Source organism: Diadema antillarum, unplaced genomic scaffold (assembly GCF_040938485.1).
Source record: "Diadema antillarum isolate AM-2024a unplaced genomic scaffold, OU_Dant_1.0 seq00000432_RagTag, whole genome shotgun sequence".
NCBI lineage: Eukaryota > Metazoa > Echinodermata > Echinoidea > Diadematoida > Diadematidae > Diadema > Diadema antillarum.
Genome location: NW_027271412.1, coordinates 167,678 through 195,261, shown reverse-complemented (window position 1 = coordinate 195,261; position 27,584 = coordinate 167,678). Strand labels below are relative to the sequence as shown.

Below are 27,584 nucleotides of genomic sequence, written 5' to 3'. Positions count from 1 at the left end.
GGAGGTAACAATAAAAAAGCAGAGCAGATACCAGTAATGTTGCAGACTGAATTTTTACTTTGTTGTAACCTGAATTTTGTCATAACATTAGTGCCAATGCTGGACTGTTTTATAATACTGTGCACTCCTGTTACAACGAAGTCCTCCAGACTGGCAGTTTCTTTCGTTACAGCTGAACAGTATAGTGTATAAAGATATATTGTAGATGATTATTTTTGGACCTGAATTTTGATTTTGTTGTTACAAGACCATGTTTGTTATAATGAGGAGTACACTGTACATGTATTTTTCCCTGTTGCCAAAGTGTGATTCGCATCACACAAGACAAGCAGTGTGATGGCGCTATCCCAGAATATGTCAAAAAAACCAAACGACAACAAAATACAAACTGGTGGTATTAAAAGTTTGTTTGATGAAATTGGATTTGAAATGGCAGATATCCAAAACCAAAGTAAACCGATCCTATTCAAATGCACGCAATAGGTGGGTCCCAACTTTTATTAGGATCACTTTGTTTTGGGTATCTCGGCCATTTCAAAACCGATTTTCATCAATTAAACTTTGAATTCCTCTTAGAATTACAGTATATGCTCTTTCATATTATTCATAAGAGGTTTCTCCTTATCTCACAAAAACGTGGGAAACCAGAAGCCTCATCTCAACCAAAACTACATGTATACAATCCCTTTCAGGGAAGCAGAGCAAAGTTTGTTTCCACATCAAAAAGGGAGACCATAAGCAATTTCATGGTCTCCCGGTTTAACTCTGGTTGCTTTGTGAAAAGCGAGTTTGAAAGGACTACAAAGTAACACTACCAATTAGATAACGAGGCAATCTGAAAATTTCCCCCATTTTTTTGCATCTTTCACATTTAAATTCAAGAGATTGTGCACTTTTGTTTTGGGGAGGTGTAATTTGTTGAAGCTGACACACAAGGTAAGTAAATTCGCACAATACATGAACGTTTTCAAATGCTATAGATGTGAACTACATTGTACAAGGCTAGTTTCATCTGAAAGACAAAGTGGCTTCTTGGCAAAACATAAAAGCAGACACGGGCCAACATAACCATTTGTGAACGGAATCATGCTTTTTAATAATAAACACTGAAATCTTGGACATAAACATTACAAAGTTCAACCATTTAGGTCCTTATGTCCTCCACACGCAATTGAACTATGTCTTCCATCCAGTTGGATTCATTGTGGATGAACACCAAATTTTACAATTTTAACTTTATAACTTAACTTGCATTTGTATACCGCGATCTCTTTCTTTGGTCTCTTAAGGTTGTCCACACATCTTAAATCGTGGCGGACATCTTTTTAAAAAGAAATGCAAGGAGGGACCATTCATATAAAAAAATACAGTTTGCAAAATGGGAGCTGACGTCCAAATATTGAGCATATCCATATCAACTGGTCAATGTTATGCATAATTATTTTCAAACACTTCCAGAAGAGAAACTCGGAACCTAACCAATGCTCTCGCTAACAAATGTCATCTAAAATATGTGTGATTATGATTTTTGAAAGATATCCTCAATTTCTCAGCACATTAATTATTTTTATACAACTTGTGTATTGCATTCTCAAACTCTGAAACTTTCACCTCATACCTCTGTTTTTATGAGGACATTCAATTAATTTTTTTTTTTTTAAATCAGGTTCATTGCATAGAAACACTATGGGATGCTGGGAAGGGAGGACTATTGTTAAATTGTGAAATATTTCATGCAACCTCTGCCCACATACTCATCATTTCATGGGGTCATTTTATGGAAAAGCAATATACCTCAGAATTGCAACACCATTAATATAATGCAATACAATGCATTAGCCACAGGAGTTTCTTTGCCCTTCACAGGTTCCTAAAAATGTCCAATCCTTCATCCAACTTTATATTTTAAAAAAAAAGTAATAATAATAAACTGGCCTGCAAAAAAAAAAAGTTTGTACAGACAAGATTACACCATAAAAAAAACAAAAACAGATTTTTATGGACAAGCCTACTGCATTGCATGATGGGAATCTACAAAACACCAATACAATCATCTATACACACCATGCAAGACTTTGCCACCATTGCTGAACAAATACACTGCACTTTAGCAAAGACCCAAATGTGGTATGTACACAATGAATATCAGGCAACATCCCCCATCCCACCCCCATATATCAGACTGATAATGAACTATAAAAATGGACCAAATGCAGAACACAGTGAAGAACGGATTCACCTGGGTCCAATTTCTTTTCCTTATACAATTATTTTCTTGCACACTATAAACAAATAGGATGCTGTGATTTATTTTTGAGACTTATAATTGGATGCCCACTGGAACAAGAGTATTATTGTATTTTTTTTCCTCAGGGGTTGCATCTTACAGTTGAATGCAGCAAAGTGTAAATATTGTCACGGGGGTTCCTTCCCCCCCCCCCCCCCCCCTCCCCAGAAGCCATGGAAAAAACATAAATTTTAATAATCTCATAGAGTTCAACTGACAGTGCTTTCTAGTAATCTTTATTACATGACTGAATAGCATTGCGCTCTCAGAAGAACTAGAATAGATGTTCACCTAAGTAGCAAATGCTTGTTACAAATAATAATAATAAATAGATAACACTTTCCAACATATCTTGTGAAGACATATATGTCTCATCTCACTGCCTGAATTTGAAAATTTAGAATCATTTCCTTTTTTCCAACTGAGCCAAGTGTTACCTGTTCAACTTCAATGGCATATTAGATCTTGAATTACAAAAGAGGAGGTGATTCAACACCTCTGGGTGCACATCGTCATAAACAGTCCATGGATAAAGTGCTCTGCAAGGCACACAACTAACATTCTCATGCTTGCAATGTACCCACTACAAATTTGTCAAGACAGACTCCCTAGTTAGCAAACTCTGAAAAAAAAAGGTGTTCTTTCTAGTACATATCAAAATACCAGACAAATTACACAGCCAGAACTTAATATACCACTATTGTTAAATATACAGTTTTTGTATTGTGGATGCTATCAAAAGTGTGTAAACTACCCCCACCCCATCCACTTAAAAAAAGAACAGAAAAAATGTGATCCTAAGATTGTCATAAATCAAACAATTTTTAGTCTTGACAGTGCAGACTACTTTCTCACTTCTCTGGTGAAAAACAATACACAATTACTTGCTTATTTGCAAACACTTCATGGGTGTCACTTTTTACATGAAATCATATATTATCGAAAAAAAAATGATCAAAATCACAACTCTCTACACAAAACTGTAGCACACAAATTCACTTTGAAACTACCTTTGACTTATGTTTCACGAGAACTTGCGAATTGAACAGGTTTAAAATTGGTGCCAATCCCACGGTGTCCATTAAGGGAAGGCTGATACACCAAACTCCACTCCACTACATAACTCCTACAGCGTCAACCAGCATCAAAATCAGTTGACCAGACCAGGCCCTACACAGGATTGCCTCAAACTTGGCATTTTTTTTTCTCCTTTTCACCCTCCCCCTACCTGCTCATCATGTCCACACAGAGCAGGCCATGCCGAGAGCCCCGCGCTGGTCTGCCATAATCTACCTGCGCATATCTTGGCCGCAGACACAGCGGCACACGGCACCTACAAACGTACCACCTGACTGCCATCGTTTCACCGGCACCAGGGTTGATTTGCCTTTTTTCTTTCTTTCTTTCTTTCTTTGAATGATTCATGGTTGGTTCTTGCTTGCGGTGTCGAAATCTCCTGCCAAACTTTTTTCGACGACACCCACAGTAACAATTCGGCACTGATGTTGGCCTCAGCTGAATTACCTCAGTTGATTAGTGTTTTTTCGAGGCGGTCTCTTTTGTTTTTCAGGGTAAATTCATATTTTGGTTTTCTCAAATAATGGTTTCTTTGTCTCTCCCTTCCCCCATCAACTGACTGGAAACCAGAATCTTAGTGGAGATAGCCGGAGTGGGGTTTGATGGTTCACGCCGAGACAGTGCAGTGCTTGGCCATGTGGCCCAGTTCGCCACAGCTGTAGCACTTAGTGTCGGCCATGCCACCTCCTCGGCGGCGGCTGTACTCCTGGTGGGGGCAGTCTCGGGCCATGTGACCTTTCTCCTCACAGCTAGAGAATTGAGCACAAGGAGAAAATGTTTACACAATACCACAGATCACTTATACAAATTCAAATTTAGCACACACATCCATTTCAAAGGTTGATAATAATGAGAAAGCTTTCTTTAGACTGGCCCTGAATGGTAAAATGCACACAAGTGGATTCAAAGCACTGAATTGAGTTTATGCACCCTATTTGAAAGTACCATCATTAGCAGTTATTAATGCCTTTTTCTAATCACTACTATGAAACCATCACGATCATCATTACACAATTTTGTATCATTTCAATCATCATCATAATCATCATATTCATCACCATACTGAAGACCAGAAACATTCGTGACATGAAACTTTCACTGATTGGAGCCAGCGACCTTATTCGCAGCATGAAACTTTTGTGAACTGACAGTGGCATTCAATGCAACTATGTACACAAAACCCTTCGTGTGCATTTTACCTTCGCAAATCTTAGCTCCTCGCAAACATTCACCAAAGTTTCATAAATGTACAAGTTTCTGGTTTTACAGTACAGTAGACTCCTGTTATAACGAAGTCCTTGGGATCGGCAGTTTTCTTTCGTTATATTGAAATTTTGTTAGAACCAAAAACATAAACAACAAGGCAAGTGCCATGATGTGTCTCGCCCATTCGCGTACAAGAAATTGTACGCGAATGGGATATAGCAGATTTTAAAAAAAAGAGATATAAGAGGGTAAAAATTTATGGCAAAAAAGAAACGTTATGACCCATAATAGAAATGCGCCATAAAAACTTAACATTGGGCTCTAAAAGTTTGTTGACCCATGCTTGTGACCATTGACCATGTGGTAACCATCCACTCCCCAAGGGACATCTACCATCCAAGTTTAGTCACAAATGGAGTTATGGATCAAAAGTTATGACTCATAATAGAAACTCGACATAAAACCTTAACATTGGGCTCTAAAAGTTTGTTGACCCCTGCTTGTGATCTTTGACCTTGTGGTGATCATCCACTCCCCAAGGGACATCTACCATCCAAGTTTAGTCATAAACGGACCTATGGATCAAATGTTACGACCCATAATAGAAACGCGCCGTAAAAACGTAACATTGTGCCCTAAAGTTCATTGACCCCTGCCTGTGAGCTTTGACCTAGAGGTGACCTTCATATACTGTAAACGTCAATATTTTCGCGCGATTAATTTTTCGCGCTGAGCGGCTCGAAAACATATTCACGGGTTCTTAAATTCGCGCTCGGCAGCGGGTTAATACACAGTCGCTGTCTTCATCCAGCGATGCCAGCGTACGATAAGCGACGTAGCGAGTGGCGCGAGTGCGAGTACAAGCGCTCAACTATGTAGTACATGTATTTTACTCGATACATGTTCTGTAGGACTAGTACTGTAGTCGGGGGGATGTAGCACACCAATCGGCCGTGGGCTCGGTGCGTGCGGTGCGTGCGATGATACTGCTATATGCGTAAACATGTCTGTACTACGTAGCAGTATCATCGACGAAGCGCACCAGGCCGTTCAAAATGTGCATAGAAAATTGCGAAGATATATTCGTGCGTTTTTGAATTCGCGCTAGCCGAACGTAGCGCGAAATCCGCGAAAATTAATGTACCGCGAAAATTTCCACGTTTACAGTATGGTAAAATGTGAAACGTGGTATGACCCCTCTTCCATCGAAGTTTGATTGCAATTGAAGCCCACAGTAAAGAGTTATTGACGTCGGACGGACGGACGACGGACGGGCGGACGGACGCCGCAGGCGATCCCTTAGCCTCCCCGCACCTCCGGTGGGCTCGACAATAAAATCACACAGAGTGGATAATGTTGTGCCCTGAATTTTTACTTCGTTGTAACCCAAATTTTGTTATAATCGTGTTTGTTAAAACGGGAGTACACAGTTATCATCGGCTTACTTGTAGCAGGTGGTGTTGGGGCACTTGTGAGCCTGGTGGCCCTCCTCCTGACAGCTGTAACACACTCCCCCCCTGCTGCCCCCTCGTTCCCCGTTGCGTTCCTGGATGCCCCCGTTGGGGCACTCGGCCGAGATGTGCCCAACCTTGTGGCAGGTGTAGCAGCTCTTTCCCTCGGGGCAATCACGACGCATGTGCCCCTGCTTGGAGCAGTTGTAACACTTCACTGAATCGTTTGGAGAAGGAGAGAGGGGGAGGCAGGGTGAGACAGTGAGAGAAGAGTATACGTAAGGGAATTATTTTCCAACTCAAATTTGATTAGCAATTTCAGCTGATGAACCAGGAAATCATTTTCCTGGTATCGCGTAGCAGTTTGCTATGCATTTTCGTATGACTGCTATGCAAAATATCATTTGCATAGCAATTTCAATGCATAGGCTGGTACAACATTTTGTTCAAAGTGTATCACTACCAACTAAAAATGCTATTCAATTTCGAGAAGGAAAATTCGTCGCTTGCCCGGAAGAAGGGAACGAGCGCGCGAATACGCGTAAAAATAGATTTCGAGAAAAGACCTGCATGAGGTAAGATCATAAGCAATATCATAAAATTTGTAGATTATTCATTATAGCCACTTTAGCTAGTACCAAATTGGAATATTATCTGTTCACTTGTGAATTTTCAGCAGTATTGATATTCAAATATCAAAGATATAGTCAATTGAAACTTTAAATTGCGATTTTCTCGAAATCTATTTTTACGCGTATTCGCGCGCTCGTTCCCTTCTTCCGGGCAAGCGACGAATTATTCCCTGTGAACAATATTTTAGATGTTATCCTGTACACTTCTATGGAAGAAAACTGCTACCTGCTACACAAAAGTTAGTTTGTGTAGCAGCGTTGTAAAAATGCATAGCAATTGCGATGCGACACCAGGAAAATTATTCCCTGTACGTCAACAAGTAAACCCATGAATCCGTATGCCATTGAAAATGAATGACTGTGCAGTTCCATGAGCTTCATACATGCATACCTGACCATGATCTTGCTACTAAAAGTCATAATAGTCTGGCAACTCTACTTTGATATCATAAGCTCTTCAATGTTGTTTTAAAAAGAGAGTAAACCTCACAATGCTGGATGTCTTTACAAGCACTGTTTACTTCTCTATGCATTGATAACTTAATTTCAGTACAAAAGATAAAGAAAACAGTGACAAAAACCTTATTTGATTGTCCTTGGCAATCAATGCCAATTAAAATTTGCTTCTCTACTAACACCAGAAAAAAATGCTTTTGCTGACAATTAAAAAAAAAATACTGTAAACGTGGATATTTTTGTTGTGTTGAAGATTTTGTGCATTTCGTGCGACCAGAAAATAGCATGAAAATAAAAGCATGTGCTTATATTTGCTTGTTTTATCTACCACTGTGTTACGTCTCGTGTCTTCATTCCTCAAAACTAAAAGCATGAAAAATTCATCTTATGCGGCCAAGTGTGAAAAATTACTCACATGAAGATATCCACTTTTACATTACTAGTATTACAGTTGATTAAATCAACTTTCATCTTAGTAAAAAGAGCACCTTAAATTTCAAATGTAACTGTGTAGATATCTTCACAAGTCTACCACATCCAATGCCTGAATTCCTTTCACAAGGCCCACAAGTAAATTTTGTTTTTTCCTGAACTTCAAGTTTATATATCAACCAATAAGCAAAGTATCAAATAACAGACAAACACTTACATTGTGTACATTACCACAGATCAAAGGGCCCAGCTCATCTTTAAACATACTAGAGATTATTAAAAACTAGAAATGTCGCTATGGCGACTGGTATGCCTCTGCCATAATGCATGATTCTCCTATTAGGTCTATAGTATATGTCGACAATGTGCGATTACATTTTCACAAAACTGGCAAAATATTAAAATGGCATGTTTGTCACAAATGTGTTGAATGTTCATCTTCCTTGACCTATGTTTAATTGGATGAATAGGAGAGCATGTATTTGGGGATTTAAGAACTTTAACTTGACTTTAACCCTTTCATAAGTTTATGCATTGAGTAATTTTCAAGGTATGGAGAAAAAGTGCAATTTCTGTATTGAACCGTAAATTGTCATCATTTTCATCAGGCCTTTGACCCTAGGATTCATAAGAGAATCACTGTCAGGCAGAACATACATAAATATGTACTAATATAAAGTTTCAAGATAACTTGAGCCACTTCTGAGATATGGAGAAAGAAGTAAGTTCAGCACTTTCACTTGATCTTTGACCATTTGACCTTCTTGGCAAAAAAAAAAAAATCTAAGAGAATCTCAATTGGATTATACACGCATACATCAAGTTTTTAAAAAAAAATAATCCTGCTGGCATTGCATAAATATAAGGGAAATAGTAAAATTTTGAAGTATTTTCCTTGACCTTTGACCCCATGGACCCCAAATTCCCTAGATAACCACTGCCAGTCAGTACATGCATATATACTATGTTCCATGAAGATACCTTTAACAATTTCCAAGATATGGAGAAAAAAGTGAAATTTAACATTTTACTTGACCTTTTGATCTTTGACCTCATGACCCCAAACTTTCACCACAGAGTCTCAATTGGGTAATACATGCATACACTAAGTTTCAAGAAAATATCTTCAGGCATTGCATAGATATGGGGGAAATAGTGAAATTTTAAGTATTTGACCTTGACTTTTTGACCTTTGACCTTGAGCATGTGCACCCAAACGTTGATAGGCACAACTTCACCCCCTAATACACATACATGCCAAGTTTAATTAGGAAATCTCAAAAGGTTTTTTAGTTACGCTGTCCACAAAATTCATTACGGACAGACGGACAACCCGAAAACATACTGTATACGCTATATATTTCGCGGGGGTTTTATTTTCGCGAATTTCGCGAGTCGGGAGCTATTCGCGAAATTAACAACACGCGAAAATATTACCTTCCAAAATGAATCCCTTGCCTTGATGATACGAACATTTCAGCACTAGAATACCATGTCACGGCTTACCGAACAGACCATACTGGCTAAGCTTGTTTACGCACGTCCACGTCTACTTACGAATACTGTAGAGAGCCAATCCATTATCGCAAGGGGACCAATCGTCAGAAATTTAGCGCGATGGACTTAACCACTTCAAAAATGTTGAATTCTAACTTACTAGTTCGCAGAGTTTGGCAAGTCTTTTTCATGCAGTGTATAACTAGTATCATTCTTATATGCTAGTAAGTTGAAAATTCACACTTTCTTTGCCACTTCATATTTTCTCTGGTCCCCCAATCGCGAATTTAACCACTCGCGAAAATGTGTGACAGCTGCAATTCGCGAAAATTTATGTACGCGAAAATTATAGCGTATACAGTAATGCCTCCGCACCACTTCCTGGCAGAGGCATAAAAAAAATGTCTGAAAGGCACTGGCCACATAGAGGAGAACAAGATGACAGAAGATAAGCTGAGAGAAGACAAGACCAAACATGGCAAAACAAGGACAAGGATGGATTACTCAGAAAGAAGGGCTAAATCACAGACATACCCATTCCTGGGTCCTGGTTCGGGCAAGTGTTGGAGATGTGCCCAGATTCCCCGCAGCGGTAGCACAGATCTAGACAGAAGACATCAAGAAAAATATTTTTTTATAACTGACAAGAGCAATTACAGTGGAACTGCGATCCACCAAGAACCTAAAAACCACAATAATTGTACCTTGTTATATCAGCTTTCTCACTATACCAGAGTACAAAAACAAACAATTTCAAGAGTTGGGACCTACAAAACCACCTTGTTACAAGAGGGTTTACCGGGTTTTTTTTGTTTTGTTTTGTTTTTTTTGTTGCTTCATACGACCTCTTCATAACAAATTTATACTGTACTTCACATAAGTTACAAGGTGCTTTCACCCCCATGTGCCTAACCATACTTGCCTTCAGTATTACATTTATGTATGACTCGCTTGTAACAAGCAGATATCATTTCGTCGGGTGCCCGTGCATTGGCCGCTAACGCAATACAAATTGTATTGCGTTAGCGGCCAATGCACGGGCACCCGACGATTTATGGGTCCTAGGTCTCAGCAAGAAGGAGATATGTGCTATGAAAGATTTTTATCAGTTGTCTCCCCCTCTGTGCAGATGTATTTGCAAGATTACAATTAGCTGATCTATATTTTGAACAACCAACATATTGCAAAATTCTTAAATAATCTCTTGCTGTAATTCATGGAGCTAAGTCTTCTGCAATGCCTCATGAGGTAAAAATGAAATGGCTTTCTGTTACCACCTGTAAGACCCCGTTTACAGTGCGGGGCTCAGCCGAGCCCCGTAATTTTGTCCGTTTACACTGCCGGGCTCGGCCGCGCTTTTAATTCAAACCTTCCAATATTTTGTCGTAGTGGAGCTCTGCTTATAAACAAACACAATTTGGTATAGTCTGGTTTTCAGACCCTTTGCCAACTGGATTCCGTGGCGACGAAGTCACCGTTCAGGCAACAGCTTTTGCCGAAGGAAAAATCCTTTGCAGGACAAAACCACCTTAAACTATACTAGTTTTCGACGTTGAGGGGGTTTATATCCTGAATAGCAAAATAGTCCCCGCAGAGGGTCTGGAAGCCAGACTAAAATTGGCCGCGCATTTGGCCCAGTTTGCGTTTACAATGAGAAAAGGCTGGGCTCGGCCGCAGCCGAGCCAAGACCACCTCCAGAGCATGGCCAAATGCGCGGCCAATTTGGCCCCGCATTTGGCCTTTTGCGCGTTTACACTGAAATGAAGGTGGGCTCGACCGCGGCCGAGCCGCAGCCCAGCCCCGCACTGTAAACGGGGTCTAAGGCTACTAGGATATAATTCTTATCAACCATTTACACTAACAGAAGAATGCCAAACATGCTGCCTCCCATTTATTTGTCATTGTAATGTTCTGTGATCAACGTGAAGTCCAAGCCAAGACACAATGAGTTATACAACATATACTTGGGCTTTTCATTCTATCTTTTTATTTTTATTTTTTTAGGGCGTATAGCATACATTTGTATCGTGTTGTAAATGCTCTGAAGACAAAACAAACATGACACTGTTTTGGCTGACCATTCAGTTTTTGGAGAGAAAATAGGCGAATGAAACTGAAAACATTCACAATATAAGTTCTACTTACAACTTGATGATCAAATCATGATGTCCTTGTGATATGCAATACAGACAGTCATGAAGAAGGATATTATCCTGCACTTGTCACCCCCCCCCCCCCCCCCTTTCTGATTAGCAAGGCGTTTACTCACTTTCGTTTCCAGCTGCCTGGCAATCCTTGGCAAAGTGCCCATACTTGTTGCATCTGTAGCAGCGGACTAGAAAACAAAGAAAATACACAGGGATGGTACACGATTAAAGTAAAGATTCATTTCCATAAAATATAGGCTACTACTTGAAACTGCACATCATGACAAGATACAACACGTAACTTGCAAAATCTTACACATTACAATGATGCTGACAAAGCTGACATAGTAACACTCTGACTTGATATGTTATAGAGCTGCTTTTCAATGTGAGGAAGGCGACCACAGATTTGAAAAGTAAGAGAAAAACCTGATCCTATACAAGTGTAGTTTACGATAGCACACCACACAAACACAAAGAAACACATTTCCAGTCTAACATGGGATAGAGTTGTGACACTTCACTGTCAGAGGTGTCCTGAAAAATGTACTATACCACTAGTACTGTACATTGTATCTTGTGACATATTTCAATTATACAAGGTTGACTCAGATACAATGGCATGTCAAGTTCTACCACAAACCATATCCACAGCCCTGTTAATGGCCTTTCCTTCAAGGACAAATTCACCTTCATAAAGATAAGGATTGAGAGAATGTAGCAATATTAGTAGAACACATCATTGAAAGTTTGAGGAAAATCAGACAATCCGTTCAAAAGTTATGAATTTTTGAAGTTTTTGTGCAGTACCCGCTGGATGAGAAGACTACTGCAGTGTATGAATAACTTAGATGTCACATGCGTACAACAATATAAGGAAAATATAAAGAGAATTTCACAAAATTCCATCTTTTGAAAAAAGTACACATTCCCCTGACTTGTTACCGACAAATGTTATGGGTAATATTATTCCCCCTGCCTTTAGAAAGAGGCAAGTCAAGTGCTCTTTTATTATGCGAAAAAAGTGAAAATATGTTGAATTTTCTTTTACATTTTCTTTATACTGTTGTACGCATAGGACTCACAAGCTGTAGTAGTCTCCTCATCCAGCGGTTCCAACACAAAAATTTTAAAAATTCATAACTTTTGCATCGATTGTCCAATTTTCCTCAAACTTTCACTGATGTGTTCTACTAATATTGTTGCATTTTCTCAATCCTTATGTTTATGAAGGTGAACTTGTCCTTTAAGTACAAAACCTTGTAAATCTAGATATGAGATACATCATAAACAGAGAAATTGACCAAATCACACATAAGGGTACCACAGTTTGCATCTTAACTTGTTTCATTACATTTTGTAACTTATTTCTTGAATCAGATCATTGAGTGCTAACTTCAGAAGCAGACCTTACCCTTTCCCTGCCATGGGAAAAAAAAATAAATGCAACGAAGGAAAGTGTTTCCCAGGTATGTAAAGTGCTTTGTCACATCTAAACCTTCCATGCAGCATGAGTGTGGTAATAGTTATTGTTAATAACAAGTTTAGACTTGTATCATTTATTCAAGATATATACAAACATTGTCCCAAACTTTGGTCATGTGATCTCTGAAAATGGTCAGATCAGTGAACTGCAAATAGTCATGTGTTCACATGAAAAAGTCTAGTCTGATCTTGGTACGATGCCTCATGCCATTCCCAAGTTATCACAGCAAGGAGAGACAATTACGCTTTGAACAGATGGATGAATGCTAAGACAACATAGGCTGCTAAGACAACATAGGCTGCTGGCATTAATGCACAGCAGGGACACACAAATGCCATCCGATTAGTAATATGATATACGACCTGACCTCCAAAAATTCCTCGCTCTGAGGACAATGAAGCATTGGCAATTGACACACTGCCTTATCACAATGTTCAAAGATTGTAGAAGGGCCAGCGAAATTTCTACTCAAGCTAGTGGGTATATCATGGGCATGAACTTCAACACTCTACTGTAAAAAAGGGCAAGCACTTTTTTAAGCACTTTTTTAAGCACTTTTCCAAAGTTGACAGGAACCTCTTACTGTGCAGACACACTTGAAATTTGGACCTACACTGATGTGGAAAGCAAATTGTAAAGGTCATGCTTATATGTACTAATACATCCCTTTTCATTTTTTTTTTTTTTGGGGGGGGGGGGGCGGAGGAGAGGGTGGGGTGGGTAAAGGGAAGGGGTTGGAGAATTATTGTGATGAGAATGGTTACAAGACCAACCTGGTCCTTACAAAGGAGCTCAAAGTGAATGGCAAATTACATATCTACATAGATGTGTTGACTGAACGAGTACTTAGACTTTGATCTACAAACGCACACATCCACTGGGCATCACGGCAAAGCAGGTTGCCACTGGAATTATCACACACACTTGTACTACTCAAGACGAAGCATGCAAATACAGAAATCTAACTAGGACAACATCACATCCAGCTACAAGTCATCTTTCACTTTAATTGTTCCCACAGATATGCAAAGCCCTCGATCAACAGGGTGCGTCTATTTTGCTGGACTACTGTTTACGCCATTCACAGTTAGCGAGTCTAACTTAATTTGCAAATCAGAACTTCGCAACATATTTTGCAAGTGATTAAATTTTCTATTACGACGTACAGTACTGAATGGGGAAATGTACACTGTATGCAGCAGCGTGCACATCACATTCCCGTCATGATCAGAGTTAATATTTCTGTGTGTTTTTGAATTCAGGAACAGCACTCTACTCGCAGAAAAAAAAAAAATGAAAACCTCGCAAAATATTAAGCATGTACATAAAATCAACAGCACGGTAAAACATATCCTCTGCCCTTCGCACAGCAAATTAAAGGGACATTCCAGATGATTTTCATAATTTCACATCATGTAGTATATAAATTAGATTTGTGGAATTTATTGTGGTTCTTGAGCAGAGAAACAATACTTTGTAAAAACACTGAACAAATTACACTGAACAAGGATGATGACATACAGTAGGAGGTTCACATATTTTAGAAATGTAGCAGTGTAATTCCATTACAAAACTGTTTGCTTGCGAGTTCACCTGTGTATAATCTATGCATGCCTTCTTCTTTTGTTCTGGTTCCTTGAGCCCCAACTCATGCATTCTTATGGTGACTCTGCCATGTCATCATCCTTGTTCATTGCAATTTGTTCTAAATTTTAAAAATATTATTCTTCATCCCAATTATCACAATATTCTAAAGCTCTGTCCTCAGCATAACTAATTTATAGTTGTTCAAATGTAAAAATCTGAAAATCATCCGGAGGTCTCCTTTAAGAGAGTAGAGTAATATTTTATGAACTTGACTGGTGTTAATTTGAATTTGCATATTAGCCTTGACAACTGGTCATATGTGTATTCAAACTAACAATTTGGTGTATTTTACAGTCACTTCATTGTACATAAACTTTCAATTTTATCTGTATTCTTTCCAATACAAGTTTTTGTTGTTTTTGCTTAAATTTCTATTTTTAATACATCTGGTTTAACAGTGCATTTACAGAGTCTGGAGTCCTGAGCCCGTTTTATGAGGCAACATAAAACAATTACAGAGCAATTGTTGAGTCCACCTGCAGCAACTGAGCATCCATCAAACTACTTTATGCTGCTTTCACTGTACCTGCAATTCTGTCATCTTCTACAGTCTAGTTCTTTATGTGAAATGGATCCATGTTAGAGTAAATGATAATTTGGGGACCTAATGTCAACTTTGTTGTACAAGAATTTCAGTTATCGAGAATTTCATTTTAACTGTGTTCATTAAAACAGGAAAGCACTGTATGTGCTCTTTGTAAACCATTAATAAAATAACAACATCACATCGACATATGAGACTGACTTGTCAGTTTGGAAGTAGTTGCTGAGTTCAGGCATTCCAGTATCAACCTTAAAGGGACTGTACAGTACTGGTTGAGGTGGGGATGCATGTTTTAAACATTCCTAAGTGAGATAATGAGACACCTCTTCTGACATGAAAGAGCATGCAATTCTAAGAAGGATTCAAACATTTATTTGATGAAAATTGGTTTTCAGATGGCTGACATATCCAAACTAGATATATCGCTACGGCGACTGATATGCCTCCGCCATAATGCATGGTTCTCCTAATAGGTCTATAGTACAATGTCTTGACAATGTGTGATGACAGTTTCAAACAATTGGCAAAATATTAAAATGACAGGTTTGACACAAATGTGCTGAATGTTCACTTTCCTAGAACTACATTCAATTGGATGAATGATTAAAATGCCAGAATGCAGGTATTTGGGGAACTGATGATTTTTACTTGACTTTTGACCCTTTTATAAGTTTATGCGTTGAGTAATTTTTCAAGGTATTGAGAAAAAGTATAATTTCAGTATCAAATGGGAAAATAGCATTATCTAAACCTGGCCTTTGACCTTTGACCTCACAGTTCCAAAGAGAATCACTGTTAGGTTGAACATGCATAAATATGTAAGTTTCATGATGATACCTTGAGTTACTTTTGAGATATGGAGGAAAAAGTGCAATTCAGCACTTTCACTTGACCTCTTGACCTTTGACCTTTTGGCAAGAAACTTCCCACAGAATATATATTGGGTAATACATGTATACATCAAGTTTTTTAAAAAAAAAACCTTCATTCATTGCATAAATATAAGGAAAGTAGTGATATTTTGAGGAGTTGACCTTGACCTTTGACCCCCTGACCTTTGACCCATGACCCCCAACTTCCCTAGATAATCACTGCCCATCGGTACAAGCATATATACTAAGTTCCATGAAGATACCTTGAACCATTTGCAAGATATGGAGAAAAACATGAAATTTCAATTTTTTTTTCCACAAAATAACCTGTGACCTTTGACCTTTGACCCTGTGACCCTAAAATCCACACAAAGTATTATCCCCCAAGGATATACCCTCATACCAAGTTTGATGTAAAACCACCACACGGTTCTTGAGATATCGACAAAAACAAAACGGGACAGACGGACGTACGGACGGACGTACGTACGTACGGACGGACGGACGACCCGAAAACATAATGCCTCCGGCCACTTCGTTGCGGAGGCATAAAAAGTGATAATAATAAAAGGCAACAGGCCACGCCTTTTAGTGGGATCTCTTTGTTTCACCTTATTTTTTGATATCTCAGCCACTTCAAAACTGATTTTCATCAAATAAACTTTCTGATACCCCTTAGAATTGCATGCTCTCTGACATATTATAGAGTGATTTCTGAATATCTCGCAAAACGTTCAAAGCTAAATCCTCACCTCAACCAGAACTGTACACACCCTTTAACAGCAAAACTACGAGGATATAAACCAGTATTGCAGTCAATATAGGCACAATTTTCACCAATACACACTGCAAACTGTGCTTGGAGTGCGCAGGCATCCAGGGGGGCCAGGCAACCAATCATGGACTACCACAGAAAGACAGTGCAACTTTCACAAACTGACATAAGCTGGTCTGCAAAAGCCTACCTTTGTTGGTCGAGGAGCGACCTGCAAGTGGAGTTTGGTAACAGAGCCGGATAGAAACGCATCAGTTTCAGAGGCCTGAGCCTACGCTACGGGTATAAATTATCATCAATGCATTGCCTTGCCCCAGCTAGTCAAGTGGGGGAAAAGATGTTCGGGGAAGAAAAATCCCAAAACAATGGCAAAAATACCCACCCATAAGCCTGTATACACAGCACCTTAAACTGGGGGGACCTTGGACAGGCGGGGTGTTACTTTGGACAGTTCAGACAGATTCACTTACCCAGGTACATTATTTTGCTGCTTGCAATATACACGAGAAGTGCAGTCATTCATAACCTACAAAAATATTTTCAGAAAAACCAACAGCAAAATAAAAATGCCAGTGAAACAATTCCTGTCCAAAGTCACCCACCTGTCCAAAGTCCCCCCAGTTTACGGCATGGGGAAAAAAAACAATAACAACCTCCTCATAAGAGATTTTGATCTCATGATCAAGGAAAAAAAAAATCCTTTGAGTGAATTCTCTTCATTCTTGGCCATGTAAATTATGTGCAGCCCTGGTTATACTAAATGGAACAAGTACCAATAGTGCTCTCTAGAGCAGTTTTGCGAGACAGCTGCCCAGTGCTATGGTAGCTTTCAGTATCACAGTTGGCTCATCTGGAAGCATCTCTCAAGAAAGATTTTCTGGAGGTGCATAGCAATATCACTAAATGTTGCTTTGATTTATCGACATAAGGGGCTTTGTCACATCATCACTGCACCTTCAAAAGGATACACATTTATTTCTTGACTACATATTCAAAACAGATGACACAAATTCAGTATTCAAAAGGTCCCATTCACTTGGACCTGATAACATGAACAAGCTATAAGCTACCATCCACCCTAACCCCCCCCCCCCCCCCCACCAGAAAAGAAGTATAAAATAAAAATCAAATATGTATATTCTATGGCTATACTTGCACAGAAAAGAGAGAAAGTGATACTTAAGTGCTAAAAATAGGTTAACTTACTTCCTCCAGCCGATTTGCGCCCACTGCCGCGGTACTCATCCCGCCCACCACGATAGTCGTCATTGCAGTTTTTGGCGATGTGCCCAGGCTTTCCGCAGTTGTAGCAGTTGTTCATCTTGGGTTGTTTAGCCGGCTGACTTCAGTCTGGGGGAGAATCGAAATGCAGGATACAACCCGTTCTCAAGTGAACAGCAAATTTATGCCAAATCAATCAATTGGATTTTTCAAGTGCAGAAATCACAGATTTTGAGGAGCTGGAGTCAAATGCAGTCAGATTCATAAAACAGAGTTGTCTAAGCAGCAGAAAAAAAAAAGTACCATGCAGTTGCCAATACCAATACCCTCTTGTTCACTACTTCTTTGACAATATCTCTAAGTCAAACTGCTTACTGTAAATCCAGAAACACTCAAACCATCAAACTTTTTTTTTCAACGCACGGATGTACGCACGCACATTTGGCAAGTGGTGGGCATGGCACACATCTGCGCGTAAGGTTTAGGTAACAAGGGCAGGGTAGCGTAGAATGGCATGGCAAAATCAGTGGGGGTACGTAAAGAACTCTTATGTATGATGAGAAACAATTCAGAGTTATATGAAAAAATATATGTGGGCACATTTGGCCATAATTTGCTATTTGTTTACAGTTGTGGGATATCAGACTTATAGCATCCTGATGCAAGACCATCTGTGCCCCATAAGTTCCAACCATGCTTGGGTTCCAGTCATTTTATACACTTGACAGGACCGGGACAGAGACATGATGATGAGGTTTGCAAATAGTAAATAAAGGAACATTTACCGATGGAAATCAGCTAGGAGTATACAATCTTACTATTAGCAAGTTCCCTCTCAATTTTATTTCATTTTCTTGTTTTTATCGTACACTTTTCTGAGTAGAATACAATCTCATTGGGTTCCTATGTAAAGCATGCTATTTAGAAAATATCTCAAAAAGAAAGATATTTGGAGTGTCCACTCATCCCCCCAAATCTACAAAGTTACACCTTCATGATACAGCTTTTTTGAAATCAAGTGCTTAACATTACATTAATGTTATTCACTTAGAGACCATATCACATGCAAGAGACTAGCCCGACCAGAGACCAAGGACCCATTAGTCATACACTTTCATGGGAACATCCTGGGAAACAGTCACAAAACATTTAAAAAATTCTACATTCAACCCCAAACTTTGAATTTTACTTACACAAACTTGATTGCTGGGAGTCCAAATGGAATGTAATACCAAATTTGGTATTACAATCCATATCCAGCCATCAAGAAACGTCCATGGGCAAAAGCTGCGCTTCTGACTGCAAAACCTGTCCATCGCTGCACTAATTCAAAGCAATTCACAGTGCTTCGTAGCGAGCGCAGCATGTGCGTTACCGTTGATCGTCTGCAGCAGCAATCATTTCCATGTGCGCGCTGCTTGAGTGTACTGCCGCGAGGCCGCCAAGACAGCATGACCTAATAAAGTGCAGCAAAGACCATCCAAGTAACTTCTGCCTTTACCAAGTGAATAATTGGGAGGAGAGAAGTATTGGTAATCTAAAGTAAGCAGATGAAGCAATAAATCTTTTCAGTTGTAAATTGTGTAAGAATAAAATTGATATTGCCAAAATAAAGCAAAACTAATCAAAATTACATTTATATTTAGGTTTGAGTTAAAATGTAAAATTAGGCCATCCAGGGGCCTATGGGCCACACAGTTTTTGACCTCAATGTGATTCTGATATTTTGGGCTACAGAATTATATTCTCACGCTTTAGCTTCTCTATCACGTCATTGCAATGCAACTTGGGCCATAAATAATGAAATTCTTGCGAAAAACATTGCCAAGTTCATGCATACAGCAATATCAAATACCAGTTCAAGATTGACTTGCTACTCATTGCATGCCTTTATAGACGTATGTATGCCTGGCAGAGCACCAATCTGCTGAAATTAGCTAGCAAAATTGTTACTAAATGTTAGGGTAAATGCTGGCTTCTGCTATGCTTACTGAACCCTGTTGCTAGCCTGATCGCGACCAACCACACGCTTTGCGCAGCTGTGCTGTGATAGGGCTTTGCATAGTTAACTTTTGCTAGAAATTTAATGAAACTTCAAATCACATGCATATTGCCCCAAGGCACTGACAGTGTGTGGCCCCTAAACCCCCTGGATAGATCTGAATTTAACTTAAAATTTTTGCTTATTTAGATATCTACTCCTAGATAGGACTTTAAATAGTAGGATCTAGACCTTCATCAGGCAGGGCCTACATGCGCTCAACTAGGCCCTAGGGCTCTAGACTAGAGTAGAATAATCTGTTTGCGGCAAGCTTTGTACAAGGTGCCTATTTGCGGCATACTCGCAGGGGCTATTTCATTCATTGATGAAAAGGCCCAATCAGGCGTCACTTCCCATAACGCTTGGGAGTAGAATTCTATAACTCCTGCTTGTGTTCCAAAGAGAGACTACTGTAGACTCTGAACTAAGCACATGACATGCCAACAAAAGTGCCCCTGCCAGAAATTGGTACCCTGCCGCAAACTGGGTTGTTACTCCAATTAAAATTTGGAATCTAAATTACATTTGTAACTTTCATTTAACTTTAATTAAATTAGCTTCACTCAGGCAGAATCAGAGATAAAAATTAAATACCGGGTAAGCAAAAGTGAGATTGATCTTAAATTTGAAAGAAATTTTTAAACGAACGCCGCTTGGAAGCAAGAAATATTAACCAGTCTACTTTAACACTGTCACTGCCGACACTGGTAACACTAACACTAACAGTTAAACTTAATATTATTTGTTATGAGCCCGAGATCGAGCAGTACGATTGCAATTTGTGTTAATATTAGACCACTTAAAGCACTCATTTAGACTCACTAACCCCACATCGCGGCCAGGGCCAGGGCGCTCCAAACCATTGTATGGTAAATTATACAGCCACAGTCGTCATGGATGGTCGTGTCACAGAATACACACAACCGTGTCACAAGACTCTCAACACTAACAGTTACCTTGGTTGGCTATCGATAATGTCTTAGGCCTACCTAACCGCAGCAGCGACCCCAACACGAACCGAGTAGGCCTAGGGTTACAGTGCCCCGCAACGGGGTTAAAAGGGGATGGTATGGTTTTGGTTGAAACCAAATTTCAGGTTTCTAACATTTTGGGGGGAGATATTGAGAAACCTCTTATGAAATATGAAAGAGCATGTAATTCCATGAGGAATTGACATTTATGTGATGAAAATTGGTTTTGAAAAGTTAAAAGCCCAATTCTCATCTTCACCAAATAAAGACACCAATGCCGAATGCCGAATGCCGCCCAATTAATGGCAATAGGCCTACTGTTACGTGTTACACTGCAGCAACGTAAGTTACACAGGCCTGGGACAATGCAATGGACACAGAAATCCAAATGAGTTGAAACTCGTCCGACTCGTAATGAATGGTAGGATGCACGGATGCACATGCAATATCATACTGAACAGTACAACTCTGGTAAATTCATAGCGTCATAGCGATGTTTGTCGCAATTACTGGCTCAGTTCCTGAGTGGGAATAAATGTCTTGTCGTACACGGCTAACACCGTAAATCGTCCACGCTCGTGTAGAACTCTAGACGTACATCGCCAGTCCCTGTTGTGTTGCTCCGCATTGTGTCGTCGTCAGCGACTGACGCTGACGGCGAGTGTTGCCTTCGACTACAAAACCAGAGTCTGAGTCTGACACGTGAACATGTGCACGTTGTTTTGTTTACATTCTCACGTCAAATGCGGAATGATATGGAATGGTTCTGTGTACAAACACAGGTAGCTTACAATGATTATAAACTCGAATTAAGATTCAGATAAGTAACTTACCAAAATACTAAGCAAAATTTCGTTGCAGTTCCACGCTGAACTCGTTCGAGAAGGAAAAATAGCGTATAATTATTAAGCACGTGAGTTGCACACGACCCTCTCTCAGGTACGCTATAGTCTCGCGCGGAAAATATTTTGGTGCCGGCTACAAAATATCAGCCAATCGCATCGTTCGAATCCCATATTCACGTCATACTCACATTTAGCACCCCTCCACACGCTGATGAATATTCAATACAAGTTATCAATGAATTCTCTAGTTTTTCATTGACTAAAAGAAAGGAGCGTGACATCTGTACACATGCTACACATACACGCACAAACGTCAGACTACTTTGTTTTGGAAAATGTGTTCATGATACATTTTACAAACAGCAACAGAACTCCACGCTGAGTGACGCGGGGGCCAGTGACATAATCCTTATCTGTTGGATATGAAATCAAGCATGATAAGGCAAACGTGACTCGCTTTTCAACTCAGAAAAATCGAACATTTCACACTTCCCCAGATTCGATTCGCCTTCATAAATATACTTTACTTACTTAACTTTTCCGGAACGATGCTGTCCAAACAACAGGGAGGTGATAAAAACTCTAACTGGGAAGTCAACCCTGTTCAGTATCTAGTAGTCCATTCACATTCTCCGTTCATCGACTCTAGTGATTAGTCATTTTATCACATGACAAACTTCGGGACGATTCACATAATATGAACCATGCAAGTACGAGTCGGACAAAAATGTCAAGATGAAACAAATAATCACGGTCATAGTATCACCTTTATGTAAAGAGGAGATCACTAATGTTTCTGTCATGTACAGCTCAACTTTTTCAGCGAGGACTGCCAAATGAATGATCGAATGAATTGAGCTGAGGAACTCATTTGATATCGGCAGACTGAAAAAAAAGAATATTCACAAAAATCCAAAGTGATGCATATACGCCCCGCTTTTTTATTTTAGCCTTACAAAAGTCATACACAGGTACTTCCGGTCAATAAATTGTAGCAGAGTGCTTTTCAGAGCCTGTAATGACATTGGGCCGAATGCATAAAACAAGCAATTGCTTGTAAGCAATTGCTTCAAGCAAAAGCACAAGCTCGTCTAGTAAAAGGTGTAGCTCAAGTAATTGCTTAAATACATATGCATAATCTTTTGCTTGTGCACATACCTTTTGCTTGCATTCAGCAAGCAATTGCTTAGGGTTCGAACAATAGCGTCACGCCTGTGCGAACACAAGAACAAAGGTGAGTGTGGCAGCATGCATTTGAAAGGGCATGTGTGTGCGGAAACATTTCCTGACATAGCAGAAGAGCTATGAAATGACGCTCATAAATGCACACACAGACGCACACACACACAACTATACACACACTCGTTACTCGTATCACGTTTTAAATATAATTATTTATCCATTTATTCATTATATTCACATACAAAATTGTATTTTCTACGTTTACCTGCCTTATTGAATGTGGAAATGTAGACATTGGGTAAACTCGCCTACATATTGTATAGAATGATAGATTAATTGTACATGCATTGTTCTACAAAGATCGTCTGAAGAAGAAGGAAAAAAAAATTCCTCTCAGCAGCTGCGAGTATAAGTACATAACCAACAGATGGCGCTCTCCAAGCCTGTGCACAGCGGGTTGATATCAACCCGCTCTGAGCCTACGGCACTGCTGTTGTGCGTATTCCACACTCGGGCAAGTTCATGAATGGTGAAGTGAGGGAGGTGTGAGAGTCCCTTCAGTAGAACATGGTACGCTGCATTTTTTAGTACAAATGTCCTACTTTGCAGTTGGTACAGATGTTCGCTAGGGCAATTGAAAAATTTTGATCTAAAGAGACACTCTGTATCTATGCAAATAAGCCTCAATTTGCATAATTTATGCAAAAGTACATATAAAAATTATCAAAAAATATATGTGCATCCAGCAGAAATACCTAATTTGGTAAAAGTATTCTATAGAGTATATGTGGAAACAATTCCTGCAAAAATTGATTTCATACCTATGTAAATAAACATAAAATTTGCATAATCATGGAAGTTATTGTGCAAAAATCTGCATTTTAGAAAGAATTTCTAATTTATTAAGCACTCGATTTTGTAGTACAAAGTTTGAACCTGGGATGGATGTTCCTTGGGTCGTGCAAGCAAATGATTCATCCAAAGAGACAAACTGTCTCTATGCAAACAACCTGTTATTTGCATAATACGCATATCAATACCTATACATAGATAATCAGAACAAACAAAAAGCAATCATGTGACAATGTCTTAAATCGCTTTGAACTTAATATCCAAAAAGCTAATAGAATAAGAAAATATTCTCGCAACAACACTCTTCAGTTGCTTGAATTGTTTCCATATTATTTAATTAACCCAGGCGTTTTATGCATGAATTATGTAAGTAAGTATACAAGACGTGAAATTTCGAAACATATTGATCTTTAAAATCATTTGTTTTACTATCAATTTTCAATTATTGCATAACTGCTTTGCGGGTGGGAAAAATAGCAATCGATAGTGACACTCTTTATATAATATGATTATGCAAATATAACAGTAGGGCCTACATAGGAACAGCACTGATATATGCAAATCGGAACGATATTGCTTACAAAAGGATTTTTTTTTTCTTGCAAACAGTACACAACTGAGGTCATGCTTAGAAAATCATAACAAAAGAAAAAAAAACACTACCATAGTGAAAGTGTGAATTCTGATTTTCATTGTATTTTGCAGGCAACCAAACGAATAAAAGTTTTTTTTTTTTTTTTTTTTTTTTACATGAAACTGATCATAAACTTGTGCAAACTATGTGGATGCAATGGTATCTGCACACATTAAGAACTTACAAGCTTGAGTTAGAAACAAAGTCTGTTTCTGAAAAAAGTTCCCTCAGTATACTACGAGCTGCTATGGCATGGAAACTGTGCTAGGAAATTAACATTGTGATAAGGCAATAATGTATGCAAATATTGTCATGTGAACAATATACTCTTAAAACATCCGAGTCAGAACTGACCCGGAACTGGGTCCGTTGGGGTCACACACAGTTCCGGGTCAGAAATGACAAGGAATGGGGTCAGATATGACCCATTCAGAGTCATGAATTGGGTCAGGGTGACCCCATTCGGGGTCTTCATGACCAATTCCAAGTCATTTTTGACCCGGAACGGTGTGTGACCCCAACGGACCCAGTTCCGGGTCAGTTCTGACTCGGATATTTTTAGAGTGTAGGAGATAATCTTAGTGTCTGACTTAGAATCAGTCAATTCCAACAATAAATCAAAGCAGAAATAATGTTAATAGCCATAAAAAAGTATATTAGATGGCCTCTACAATTATTAGGATGTGATTTGTCAACAGATCGTCACATGCTACTGTTTGCGAGGATCGTAAATGTCATTATTCTCCCTGGTGGTGATTGTTTTCCCTTGGGATAATGTAACTCTTTGGCGGTCCAAAGAATGTTATATTCCACCACATACCAGCTAATACCTGTATAGATGATCATGACCTACTATGATCTTGAAGCTTTTTCCAAAAATAATTATGTTAACTGGTTTTCTGTAAAGCTGTCACAGGTTAAAATTAAAAAGAATACACAGGTAAAAATGTAAAAGGTAAGAATGTCACAGGTTAAACATGTGTGCATCAAGATTAACTTTCATGCGACCCATATATCAAACGCAATGACAGTGATGACTATTTATATACTAGGCCTATGTCACTGAATTCCATGTCCTTTCCTACTTGATCAAGAGGAAACAAAAACACTTGAGAGGGGAGGGCTTAACACTTTTTCGATAATCAACAAGGGAATCACTGTCAGGTAGAACATGCACAAATATGTACTAAGTTTCATGATACCTTGCTTCACAAGAAAAAGTGAAATATAGCACTGTCATCAGAGCTTTGACCTTTTGGCAGGAAATTTCCCTGAGAATCTCCATTAGGTAATACATGTATTGTATTGAGTTTCATGAAAAATCCTACAAGCATTGCATGAATATGAGGGAAATAGTGAAATTTTGAGGGCCAAATTGACCTTGATCTTTAACCCCCTGACCTTTGACAAATGACCCCTAAATTCCCTAGAAAATTCCTGCCAGTACCAAGTTCCATGAAGATACCTTGAACCATTTGCGAGATAGGGAGAAAAAAAAGTGAAATTCTAACGTTTTCACCTGACCTTTGACCTTCGACCTCTTGACCTAACACTCTCTGGAGAATCTTATTTTGGTAGTACATGTATGCAGTCACCAAGTTTCAAGAAATTACCGTCAGGCATTGCATAGATATGGGTTAAATAATGAAATTTTGAGCATTGACCTTGAACTTTTTGACCTTTGACCTCTTGCGGATTTTACTTAAAAACTGCTTAATTAATTGCCCCATCAAACGTCATCCTTGGACCAAGTTTGGCGAAATTTGCTTAATCCAGTCTTGCGTTATCGCGTAAACTGATACAATTTCTTAAGTCGACCTTGACCATTGACTTCTGGTACATTCGGGTATTGATACGCACAATACGCTAATTAGGTGGTATTTGCATGGAGAAATAGTGTTTTGATATTACAAACCATTTCCTTTTGACTAAAGGATATACATACTACTTTGGTAGATTTTATCATAAAATGCAGTTTTTAGACTAGGAGAAAAACTTTAAAAATCATGTTTTTACTTTACTTTCTTTAGTACTTATGTACATTAGCTGGTAATGATGGTTCAATTCCAATTCTTTTCTCATTTTGTTTCATAGAGTGTTTCTAACGGGTTATATAGGATGAAATTTAGAGGGGTTTTAATTGTTTACAAATCAATTTGCATAACTTGCATAATTATGCAAATTTTATGTTTATTTACATAGGTATGAAATCAGTTTTTGCAGGAATTGTTTCCATATATATACTCTATAGAATACTTCTACCAAATTAGGTATTTCTGGTGGATGCACATATATTTTTTGATAATTTTTATATGTATTTTTGCATAAATTATGCAAATTAAGGCTTATTTGCATAGATAAAGATTGTCTCTTTAGATGAAAAAATTCCAATTGTACCGAGGAACATGTATGCAGAATAGGACATTTGTACTATAAAATGCAGCGATCACCCCTTTTTTCGCCCTTAGCAAGCCTATAGTGGGTGTGGAGTGGGAAAACAATACCTTCCTTTATTTCGATCATATTAGTTATCTTGATTTGGAAGAAAAGAAATAGTATGACAATGTATAAGCTGAAATTTCCATGATCATCGAGTGATGTAATTTATGGAGTATTTTGTTCTAAGTCACTGATTATGATCATGATCACTGTCATAGAAGTGTGTTGATCTTCAACTATGAAGGATGTGTACTTCGATAGCAGTAGTAGTAGTAGTAGTAGTAGTAGTAGTTAGTAGTAGTAGTAGTAGTAGTAATAGTAGTAGTACTTAGTAGTAGTAGTATAGTAGTAGTAGTAGTAGTAGTAGTAGTAGGAGTAGTATAGTAGTTGTGGTAGTATAGTAGTAGTGGTAGTAGTAGAAGTAGTAGTAGTAGTAGTAGTAGTAGTAGGAGTAGTAGTAGTAGCAGGGGCGGATCCAGGAATTCTGTAAAGGGGGGGGGGGGGCGTGACTAATATTTCTGGTGCCACTTCCGGGTTTCATTTCATTTTTATTCTTTTTACTTCTTTTGTTTTGAACGAAAAATAAAGGGGGGCGTGCGCCGGTTGCGCCCCCCTCTGGATCCGCCACTGAGTAGTAGAAGACGAAGAAGAAGAAGAAGGAATGATGAAGACAGAAAAAGGAAGAAAAATAAGTTTAAAGACGGATGGAATTATAAGAAACATTTCTTGAAAATGATTCATGGCCGGCGGAACCGTGGGGGCCGTGGGGGCTCGGGCTCCCACACTTTTTGTGCACCATACAAAGGAATACATAAGGTGTCATCACTTTGGTATTCTGGTCATATTCTGGTCAATAGCAGTGGAATGAGGACATTTAAAGTCTTCTTTCT

The 27,584-nt window shown here is 38.9% G+C and overlaps 1 protein-coding gene across 1 annotated transcript; it reads right to left on the bottom strand.

The window, feature by feature from the left end:
- Positions 1-2,445: 2,445 nt before the first annotated feature.
- Positions 2,446-21,692, bottom strand: LOC139732558 (uncharacterized). Its single transcript, XM_071643412.1, has 6 exons — positions 21,576-21,692; positions 17,716-17,859; positions 11,308-11,373; positions 9,573-9,641; positions 6,016-6,238; positions 2,446-4,113 (listed from the first exon to the last, which is right to left on the bottom strand). Exons 2-6 carry the CDS (start codon positions 17,828-17,830, stop codon positions 3,972-3,974), a joined length of 615 nt encoding a protein of 204 aa, XP_071499513.1. The 5' UTR covers positions 17,831-17,859; positions 21,576-21,692; the 3' UTR covers positions 2,446-3,971.
- Positions 21,693-27,584: the final 5,892 nt, after the last annotated feature.

Excerpts from the sequence above, each read along its gene's own strand:
- LOC139732558 (XM_071643412.1), bottom strand. The coding sequence starts at position 17,830 with ATGAACAACTGCTACAACTGCGGAAAGCCTGGGCACATCGCCAAAAAC. Across the intron at positions 9,642-11,307 it reads CCAGGCAGCTGGAAACGAAA|ATCTGTGCTACCGCTGCGGG; the intron begins GTGAGTAAACGC and ends TCTTCTGTCTAG. Across the intron at positions 6,239-9,572 it reads GAACCAGGACCCAGGAATGG|TGAAGTGTTACAACTGCTCC; the intron begins GTATGTCTGTGA and ends CAAACGATTCAG.